At 24.2% G+C, this 12,373-nt stretch overlaps 1 protein-coding gene across 3 annotated transcripts; it reads left to right on the top strand.

Annotated features, from left to right (window-relative positions):
• The first annotated feature begins 722 nt into the window (after positions 1 to 722).
• Positions 723 to 11,919, top strand: LOC114130475 (tumor necrosis factor alpha-induced protein 8-like protein). 3 transcript variants are annotated; one of them, XM_050198599.1, is made up of 4 exons: positions 723 to 919; positions 8,966 to 9,032; positions 9,109 to 9,263; positions 10,916 to 11,919. In XM_050198599.1, exons 3-4 carry the CDS (start codon positions 9,111 to 9,113, stop codon positions 11,327 to 11,329), a joined length of 567 nt encoding a protein of 188 aa, XP_050054556.1. In that variant the 5' UTR covers positions 723 to 919; positions 8,966 to 9,032; positions 9,109 to 9,110; the 3' UTR covers positions 11,330 to 11,919. The 3 variants fall into 3 exon arrangements, with proteins under 3 accessions (XP_050054556.1, XP_050054560.1, XP_027851295.1); XM_050198603.1 differs by lacking the exon at positions 723 to 919 and adding an exon at positions 5,316 to 5,433; XM_027995494.2 differs by lacking the exon at positions 723 to 919 and adding an exon at positions 5,567 to 6,113.
• The last annotated feature ends 454 nt before the right edge of the window (positions 11,920 to 12,373 follow it).

Consider the following 12,373-nt stretch of genomic DNA (forward strand, 5'->3'; position numbering starts at 1 on the left):
TTATGTTGTTTTAAGACTATTATGTATATGATATGTCCTACATAATAACCTAAACTAATTAAAATGAGTGATAAATGTAGAAATAGTATTAATTGATTCTTTATCAATATTTATTTAGTTGATACTTGTATTATGTAGCTGTGAATGAAAATGTTTTTATGTATTCGTAAATGTAACTTTGTTTATTTTGTTATAAATTTAATATTTATAATCAGCAGTAATAAAACTGGCTCATTTAAAATACAATTTATAATTGAAATTATGAAAAAAATTGTTTCGTATTTTTTCCTAAATTGTTTAATTCCATATTATAAACTTACTACTTCGCCTACTACATAATATTTATAAATAAACCAATATCATACAATCATTCTTAGATTTTTTACAATAAACATAATAATTAATACTAAAGTCAATGATTCATCTTCTTGTTTTTTTGTTTTACAAATGTAATTAAAATAATAATGGTTCTATGCATGGCCTACAAATCAATTTTTTTTGATAAAGTATAGGAGTTTAAAGACTAAAATTATAAGGCAAAAAACACTAAAAAGTAATTTTTAAATTTTAGAATTTATAAGAATATTTTTATTTATCATTTATTTCTACTTAAATAAGAAAGATGATATTATTATTGTTAAAAAGCACTATCAAGTGTTACTGTTTTGTCAATAATTTCAAATGAAATAGATCCCAAATAAGATAATGTTTTTTTACACATAGGATACTAAGTAACAGGGTGAAAAGATGATTAAAACCACCACATCTGACTCAAAACTGATGTACAAAGAATTAGCTGTATTCTTGGACTTACTTACACATCACTGCCGAATGCCGATGAATGGGATGAGTGGATTACAACCATTAGAACCATATGGGAATCAGCACTGTATCCGAAACTTTAAAAGATCAACTGCAGGTAACTGCATAGGAATTAACAGGGAATAGAATAATCGTTAGGAAAAAAATAACTGTATAACTATTTATTGATAGCCACCATTTCCGAAAGCCCATACTTTTATGTCATAATTGAACATTCTATAAAAAAAAACAATGTTTTCGTATTCGTATAACATATTATTGTAATAGGTATAGTTTATTGTTTAAGCAGTGTGCCTTTACTTGTATAGCTCGACTTATCAATATAATCACGTATGACCAACACTCCTTCATACATTACACACAGTTCAATAATTGATATAATTCTCGCCGACTCTGATAATATGGCGTTTTATTCCATATACCTTTACTCGAGTATAGACAAATTAATTTATTCGATACCATGCAATTAAATTTTCTATTACACATGACAAAAAAATGTAATCGTTGGAAAAAATGCAATTTACGAATGTTATATAAATTATATTAATATTAGTACCTATGTAAATTACCTATTGTTACACTTCGGTTCCGTTCTCAGTCTTAATATCTAATAAAACCTGCTTACGCGTTTAAATATAATCAGATATGACAAATTTAACAATATTTTTATAGACTCGTTCTACATAATGTGTAGATAATAAATGTATTGGTATGAGTAATAATATAATATGATATATTTTAATTGAAATATAGTGGAAATGTCGAATGTATTACCCTAAGAAATAAATTATTATTATTAGACAACAAACAAATAGGTAGGTATGATAGTATATATTATATAATATAGATAATCTAGGTAGGCTAGATATACTAAAATTATTATATAATTAATACTAAATTGAAATAATTAACAATCATTTTCATTGATTTTTAGTATTTTACTGAAATTTACGAAAAGACAAATATGATTAATGTTAAATTAGTGCTGTACTACGTCAACATAATATTAAAAGTTTACTAAATGTAAAGCATAATACTGTTTTAAAATAATTGGATACAATTGTACAAATTCAAGTCTCACGCAGTAACAATACCGAGTCAATGTGATGAATACTTAAGAAAAATTATTATAGTCATATTTCACAGAAATTATTAAGGTTATTCAAAATCATCTACAGCACCTCTAATTAGAATGCCTAGGTAGCTGAGCTTACAAATGTTTTTGAAAATCAAAGTATACTACTCGCAGTTTTTAAAACAAAAGTCATACTTAACAATTCAAAAAATCAATTTAACAGAGAGTAGGTATTATGTACATTTTTTTTACATTTTTTTCGTTGATAAATATCCGTACTCGGAAACTATAGTTAATGATAAAATAAGGGGTGCGTGTTTTCCACGATGAGTATGATACTCATTTCAACTTTTAATATTATATATTATTTTACGACGCAAAATATGAAACAAATAACGTAATTCTCATCAAATCCTTAGTATACATAAATACATTATTGAATTATATATTTATATATAGTTATCATTTATATCACTCATATATAATAATAAATAATACTAATTGCAAACCATATGATTCTATAACTACTTATTAAATTTATTCAGGGGCTTATTTTCGTTGACATTTTCCAATATTCCGCGAATAGCGTCGTACAAAGGTAGATAGATAGGTAGGTACTATTAAAATAACGATGAGGCACAACATTTACTAATTGGAAACAATTTCCATCATTATTTCGATTATTCTCACTATATATACATAAAACGATGATTACAAATACATTACACATTACAACTATTGAACTATCTGCACATCGTTGAAACTTATTGGAGCTTTTGTAGGTACAAGACAGCTTTATAATAAGATTGAAAAGAATAAATAAATTATAATGGTAAATAGGTACCTATATATAGCTATTGCTATATAATATAATTTGAATATAAAGTAAACTACAAATAGGTAATGAATAGGTTGCTGCATGCTATTATCACTAACAAAATAACCTCTTCCTGTCCAATGATTCATATTATTAATAATTAATTAATTATATAAAATAGAATCTCTGATTCGTCACCTTTGGGATTGTGTTTATGGTCGAAATGCAGAAAAGGTTAAATTATCAGAAAAATATTGATTTACAGTACGTAAAAATGTAAAATTGTAAATTATATATTTTTTGTAAATAAAACTTTAAGAATTACAAATTATCATTTTTTAGAAAAATCTTTAAAATATGTAGTTATTTCATTTTAAGTTATAAGACAAACTACAAAGCATTTATGAACGAATTTTATACTGTACAATGATGTACTGTAGATTAATATAATATGTTCATAATATAACATCTTCTCTACATGACTGCATTGTGAGTATCCATGAGTATAACTGTCAAAGTGTCAATATACCTTCGACCTTTTACGTACTCTATAATATAATAATATATTATCTCTACTCTAGTCTATACACCAGTGGTTCTTAACCGGTGTTCCGCGGAACACAAGTGTTCCGTGGACTAAATATAAGTGTTCCGACAAAATTTTAAAATTAGTGAAAATATTTTATTTAGTATTACTATTTTCATTCTCTTAACATTTTGTCTTTTAAAACAAAACACAATGATATAAGTAAGACGTTTTACTAACATATTTGCAAACTTTTTTATGCTGTACATTTATTGTTTAATATATTAAACAATTAAAAATTAATATAAATTACTGTTTTATTTTACGGCTGTGTTCCGCGAAAACCTCATAAAATTTTAAGTGTTCCATAATTCGAAAAAGGTTAAGAACCACTGCTATACACTGTATACAGTACGTATAAAAATATATAGACTATTACTGTATTACTGTGTATAATATAGAGTTGGGTCTCTCGTAACTGTTAATTTTAAAAAAAAAAAATAGAAAAAAGATTATGGATGCTTTAAGCGTATTATATTTATATAAATAGGTATTGAATAATTGTCTTTTTCATTATTATTGTCTTAATTTTTGTTATTAATATAGGTACCTACGTATATATGTATTTCTATTTCTTTAAATAAAATGTCGGTTTGCACCTATAAATACTATAGTATTTATATAGCATATTACTATAAAAATATATAATATCCTGCAAATTTCCACTCGAAAACTAAATTAAATTTAAATTTAAGGGTATTGGAAACGGCGATTTTCTGTCTTTGTTTAACACACGTGCAACATAGGATTATATAGACGTGTTTTATTTCCAACGTACCGATTGATATAATGACGAAATAAGAATTGGGAAAACAGATATGAATTTTTCGTCAAGTCTATAGAGTATATACTATATAAGTATACTTGATATCGACCTTCTCATATTTTTGATATTATACCCCCAAAATTCTAAAAAACAATGTATTAAAAAAGAGCAATTAAAATTTTTACATATATTTGGAGAAGTTTAAATGAAAAAATAAAAAAATGTGGAAAAGTCGATCTCAAAAAGATTTAGCGAAAAATTTAACTCTGTTTTTAGAATTCTTATCGCTTGACGCTTGATTATATCAATCGGAACGTTGGAAATAGAACACGTCTATAATCCTATCCCTATGTTGCGCTTGTGTTAGACAAAGACAGAAAATCGGCGCTTCCAATCCCCTTAAGTATCTACTACCTAATGATAAGTTTTATATAATAATTATATATAAAAATAATTAGTTAACAAAAACTGCTTAACACAATTTGAATCATCTAAGTGTTTCAAATTTTGTATTTGTATAATATGTTCTTACTGTACCTACTAATTGCTAATAACATGTACTTAATTTAATTAAAAATTCAGTGTTGACAACAATTCACAATTGTCAATTAAATCTACAAGATATCTATATTAATATTCAGTTGTCAAATAGACAATAGTCAATATAGTATATGTATAATGAATATTACGTGACTTTTTAAACAAAACATGAATATATTTTATGTTTTTACATTTTTGCAGTTCTCATTAAAAATAAAGTTGTAATTATATAATATATATCTAGTATAATTAGTACCTACAATATACATAGAAGTTGAAAACTAAAATTTGGTTACTGAACATTTAATTTATATTACAAATCGTACTTTTTACAAAAGTACTTATGTACCAAATTATATGTACTGACCACTAATATTTAAAATGGAATTTACCTACTTTAAAAATTATTCAAGATTTTAGTTTTTATGTATAATAAATTATGTAGTTTTTACAAATTTATAATAATTATTAAACGTAATCATACACATCGTTCTATGAATTTTAACGATATATGTTTAATTGTTGTATTATAGCAGGTCCTTACATACATTTAAGATGACAATTGAAAATAATATTTAAGGTTATCCATACATAAAGCATAACAGGTGACAGGTGTATAATACAATACGCGTTTTACAAGTAAGGTTTAATAAATTGTTTTTCTCATGCGTTCTTTACAGCATATTAAATTATATTTTATGACTACTTAATAATTAATACAATTAACTAGTAATAACGATTATTATGTTCACTGTCTATACACATGCGTAGTTTTATTTATTTATCAACTCTTATTAGCCAATAGCAGAGGGAAGGAGTTATGAAATGTAAGTTATATAGTTTATTAATTAATAATTAATAAACAATTATTATTATAGACCATGATTTTAACATAACAAATTTGCTACGAGTCATTTATTCTGAAATATTTTTTTTTTTGTGTTCATGCAAAAAATGTAAAAAAAACTGATATATAGGTATCGGACATCGACAACCTATATGAGTTACATCTTACATGTACATCATATCATTATATTATCGCCATCACATGCGTGCAAAGGCGTAAGCAGCTGCAATATGTTCGATTTTTTCCCTATTATACACAGCACTCATTATTACAATAACCGTCGTCCGCGTACGAATATCAAGGAGGCAGCTGCTGTTTCGTTTCCGTCTCTCGTCCACCAAACGGTTTTAGTCTAGTTCCTGTGCCGGCACCAAACCGTCAACCGCCACTACACGCGTTAACCGTATATAGTGAATATCTATAGCCGCAATACAACTATTTATAATATTTTACAGATATAAGTACTAAATTTGAAATATTTATTTTTATTTTTATAATAATCTAGTCAAATTAAAAGGTTCTCATAATATATCGCGTACGACGTGTATAATATAAAAAATAATATATTATAGCTGCAGACATCTATTACTATTGCACCGCTTATTTTATTATGTTCATAAATTAAAGTAACAGATTAATCAGCCACAAAAAAATGTATTGGTAAGTACAATTTGTATGAAAACATAATACAAATGTGTAGATAGATTCATTATTTACTTTATATTAATAATAATATACGCTTATTGAAAATAAATGAAAAACTCAAGTATAATTTAATGAGCCTCGTAATATTTTATCAATAATTTCATATTTTTTATTTTTTATTTCGATTTGTTGAATACCAATTCTTATGGTTTTAAATAACAGTATAAAATAAAAGTATTAAACACATGAAAACAACTCACAATAATATTTATACATTATGATACCCATTTGCTACATACCAAAAAAAATTGTTTTTTTAAATAGGTTCCTAGCTATTTAATATGGCTATAATATAATATAATCAAAAATATAATTTTGTAAATATGTAATATAATATTTGAATACTAGGCATAGGTGCAATGAAGTACCTAATACCTACCTACCGTTGTTTTGCACAATTCTCTTCAACATTACAATCACTGAAATTTAAATTTGCATATTTCAATAAAACAAAAAAATTACGTTTCCTACATACACAAATATATTATATATTATCTATTTTATTTGATACCTATAGGTGTTAGGTACTAGTACTAATAATTATATTGTACTAGGTATCATAGGCGGAAATTCTCAATAATTTTAGAGGGGGCTGATATTTAAAAATACTTTATTGCATATCAAAGCCACTCTCTGCAATAAAAATGTATAATATTACCTTTTAACAACATCATGCAAAACCTAAGCATGATTTATTTTAGATAGATATACTATAGTCTATACTATACTATACTTATTCATATACTTGAATTTTAACAATAAAAACTCTTTATAATGAAACTAAAAATATTTTTATTTTAAAATAATGTATCTACCTATTTGTTTTTGCAAATAAATCTAGTATGGCTTCTTTATCAATTTTTTTAGAAATATCATTTTCAATACTAATTATAGTTAAATTATTAAATCTATTCTGTAACATGGATGACCTCAACCATGTTTTAATCCTTCTCATTGCAGAATTCAGAAAATATATCACATCCTATATTTTCTAAAATTGTAAATGTATTTATTCACGTTAAAAGTTAATATTACATATATTATTTATTATGTATTGCAGTAACCTGCAATGTTTAATTATTTTTGGGGGGGCTAATTTTTCTATTTGTACATTTTGAGGGGGCTAAGCCCCCTCAAGCCCCCCCCGATTTCCGCCTATGCTAGGTATCTATTAAGTATACCTATTGGCTATTAAAAATAATAAAAATAAAAATAAAATATTAAAATATTATTTTTAAATAAATATAGATAACAGAAATGAAGAATAATGAATACAATTTTATAAAGTGAACTATCTATATTTTATATTATATTATATGGGTATAGTAGGAGTGCACCTATATTATAAAAACGACATAATAAAAAAATATCAAATAGAAAACATTATGTTGTGAGATTTTAGGAGCCTTAGTGTCTAAGAATATAATGAGCTATCAATAGAAATTTAAATAAAATAACTTAAACCTAACCTAACCTAACTATTTTTAACATAGTTATATTATATATATATATTACTAGACTACTATTACTCATTGCTGTACTGTGGAACGCAAATGTTAACAAATAAAATATGCATCAATTGCGAAGCATTGACCTGATTCTCCTGATCGTAAAAAGTATAAAATAACGATAATTATAATAAAACAGCAATAATTTACATCAAATAATTATAGGAGGTAAAAAACTGTAATTTAAAAACACGATTCTCTTAATAATGCATATAGATTATTATAGCGGTAGATAGGTATGCATTTTTAAACAAATATTATTGACTACTTAATATTATTTAAGTTATTTGAATATTATTAATTTCAATGACGCTAAATGAAGTAGACCTTGAAAGAATACCCAGTGATGTCAATTAAAAACAATATACAATTATGATACATTTATAATGTATATATGCAATATATGCATATTTTGAAAACTTTTTATAATACTTACAATTAATGAATACCTAAAATATAATATAAGAATTTAAGAAGTTTCCAATAAATACATTTTATCTTGTTATTGTCTGAAATAAAAGAAGACTATGTACTATAATTATTATTATATTATATTATGCTCGTTTAATTATCAATAAATGAGCAAAATATAAAAATATTAACATTATTAATTTTTACATATCAAGTTCAAATGAATTTTAGCAGGCGATAGTCATTAGTTAATATAGATATAGCAGTAGGTAAATGGTATTCGACATTTTGATATTAATTATTAATCTTTATACAGGCAAATAGCTATTAAGGTAGGTTGGGATACTAATATACTATATAAATTGTATACCTACATCAATATGCCAACATACAAATTGTATTTATGCACATAAATCAGTACAATAATAAATAATAATGTTATTATTTTTATTATTGTACATTGAGCTCGAATAAAAGAACATGATAGATATCTCATCAAATCGCAATGTTATTACTTATTGTGCATAATATATACATCCCCCTCCTGATTTGATTTTTCTAAAATAACTATAACATTTTAAAATTATGTGTTGATATAATATAATATTCATTTTCGGTGTCAAAAATAGTAGGGATTGTGTATAATTATTTTATGCAACTACCTTCGTGGTAGTCACAAATAGTTTGAAAGACCCAATACTATGACATGCCTTTAACATACGAATACATAAAACGTGTATTATGATATACATTAAATAATATTGCGTATAATACTATAATATGTGATTCATAAAACTTACATTTTGAACAAAATAATTTATTTATAATAATAATAATAATAATAATATATCAATGCCTGTAATATACATGTAATATAATTATTTCCAGATTTCAAGTCATCGCCGTAAAGACGACATAACAAACATAATATAATCGTTTTCTTTTATATAAGCGGGTAAGTTAAAGAAATTGTAATATTGTTGTATAGTTATTATGGTAAACTATTTTTTGATTATGTGCATTGAATTTAGGAATGACTACGGAGGGATTTAAATCGAAGGAAATTATACTGCAGGCTCAAAAAAAGTTCTTGGGAAAAGTAACCAATAAAAATGTTATAAAATTATTTATCCATGAACGCAATGCTAATATTTTGGATAATTTATATCGACTTGCCAAAATTTACGTAAGTTTATAAATTTATTTGATTTTTCTTGAACACTTATATTTAAGTTTATTTAACCAATATACCTAATAATTTATTCATTGAAAAGTTGAACCAAATATTTATTTTTACAACAAAACAAAAAATTACTTTTAAAGTACAAAATGTAATAAACATATTATTAATGATGCAAAATATTGCTGATATTATTAAAACTGATATTATTTTTTCGATATTATCATCATTATATTCGCTGTACATAAAATACACAACTTAAATATCTACTATTAGAATGCATTCAAAAAATCCGTTTATATAATAGTTTATTTTTGCCCCAGAGTTTCTCATATTTCAATCTATATTCATGGCATTTTTCACCATTGCCAATTCTATTTTAAATTGTTTACTCTTAAATTTACCATATTATGAAAATAATAAATATACAGATAGGTATGTATGTAATGTATATTATTTAATATTTTTTTTATTTTTTTTTATTTAAGTACCTACCTGCCCATATATTTTAATTTCTTTTACAACGTTCAAAGTACCTAAATCCTATTTCTACACTCTATAATATAACAATTCACAATTTATTCTAATTGTATACAGTTTTTACGACAATTAATTTAATATACTTTTAATAAAAAAAAAAAAAAATAGGTTAAAACTTCCAAATTTAATGCAAAATACTCAAAACCACCTTGGCTTACCTGCATGTTTCAGAAATATAAAATAGTCACATCATTTAGTTCAGTAAATTAATAAAAAATAAAAAAAGACACAAATTAAATTACACAGCAACAGCCAACATGATAAACTGTAAAAATTAAACATATAGTAATTTATTTCAGTGTATGAATACTTGATAAAATGTAAAATAGCTTTCAAATTTACTCGCCCTATTAATAATTTAAAAGTATTAGCAACGTATATAATATCAAATAAAATTATAGATTTATATGTTACTTTAATTAGTTAAACTAAAAACAGATCTTCATGTTTAATTTAAATTTAATTTGATCCAATTAACTTTTTAAGTTTCATCATCAATACTAAATAATACATCTACTAGGTAATATATGTATCTGCAAAGTATTGGAAACAATATAATTCTAAAATACTAAAAATGGTAAAATATGCTTTCACATGAATATCTGTATTGATATTAAACATAACATTAGGGCTATATTATTATTATATATTATATTAGCCTGACCATTTTATTATAAATTACAGATTTTAACTTCAACTGTTGTTAAAATTTCTAAAATATGTAATATTATAGGTAATTAATTTATTAGATTATAATATTTTTTATAATTGCTAAACTGTCTGACTTTTGTTTTCGTGTTTAATTTTTTGATTAACTAAACCATAAAAACGCTGTTTGTACATTTATTTTCCTTCGCTAATACTATTAAAAGTGTAGTAATGGCGGCAAAAACTCTTAGAGAGTAGAAATGCCATTGGAAGAAGAAGAATACTATTAAAAATAATACTCTAGTATGATGACTAATGAGTGATTACAAAAATATTTAAAAGATAAATGTATGGGTAACAAATAATCAAAATAATCGCACTTGATGATCCGTAGTTAGTCTACTTTTAGTTGTGTTACACATTTTTGACAAACTATAATTCTACTTTTGTTATTATTATTTTTTTTTCAGACGGGAAATAAGAAGGAATCCGAAAAGTTGACAAAAAATATTATCAAAATAATCGTAAAATTAAGTATTTTATATAGAAATGATCAATTTGACAGTAATGAATTGGAACTAGCAAATAATTTTAAAGATAAATTTAGAGAATTAACTATGGTTGCTGTAAGTTTTTATGAAATAGAATTCAGTTACGACAAGAATTATATAACTAATTATTTATTTAAATGTAAAGAAATATTAAAAGAATTAATCAAAAGACATCTCACAGATAAAACACTTTTACGGGTAGACAAAATTTTTGATTTTTTTTCAAATCCTGTATTTTTAGATTCAGTTTTTATTAATAAAAATTCTGAATTAACTGAAACTGTACACATTATAATTAACGACTTAAAAGAATTGTTAGATAAAGACTTATAGTGTAAAGAAATATGTCCTACTGGATACTTCATACTCCATAATTGTATAGCCTACTTACTATTAGTCTAGAACTTCAACTATCTAAATATTACATTTATGTATCTAATATTTAAAATATCATTTTATTATTATTTATTTTATTGATAAAAAAATTGATTCCAATATAAAAAGGAACTTAAAAGAAAACCTTACTAGCAAATTATTTTTAAAATACACATTTATACAACTGTGCAATAATATTAACGGTTAGCACATGGATTAAACTCATACTTTAAGTTAGCAATCAAATTAGTTATTATTCTCATTTTTTTTTCATTTTAAATTTCTCAAATGGTTCCTATTTATGAGAAATATAATACCTAATATTATTGTAATATTTTCATTACTATTTGTATACCTACTGGCTACTTAGGTATTGGGTACCTATACTTGTATTATATTTATATGTATAAACCTATATGTATACAACTATACTATATTGTAAATAAACGTATAATTAAAATGTTTTCTTAAAAATATTGTATGCATTTTCATCAAAAATTATTTCTATATATTTTATTTGAATAAAGATCACAAATAATTAATTATAATTTTTATTCGAATATTTTATCCAATGAAAAACTCAGAGTGAAATGTAATGTTAGGCTAACCTAACTGAAGTAATTCGTTATATTTTGAACTTATACTACGATGTATACTCATCATGATCATATTATTATTATTATGTTAAGTAAGAACACTTATTTATTATTCTTTCATATATGAAGTATAACAAGAGAAATATGAAAGCTTTATAGTAAAACCTATTAAACCAAAAACAATTTTAGGTATTAATTATACGTTTTCAGTTGTTTTCCAAATTGTCTAAGTTGTTTAATGTACGGGTACTCTCATAAGGTTTACTACAACCTCATAGATTATGCTTCAACAAGAAAAAAGACACCTGGCACGCTGGTTTAAGTTTTCAGAGGTGTGCAGCCACTATACTCAAAGCTTCAAGGTTAATAAAATACAATTTTAAGTGAGCAGAAAAATCAATCATTA

The sequence above is a fragment of the Aphis gossypii genome, chromosome 1 (genome assembly GCF_020184175.1).
Source record: "Aphis gossypii isolate Hap1 chromosome 1, ASM2018417v2, whole genome shotgun sequence".
Taxonomy (NCBI): domain Eukaryota; kingdom Metazoa; phylum Arthropoda; class Insecta; order Hemiptera; family Aphididae; genus Aphis; species Aphis gossypii.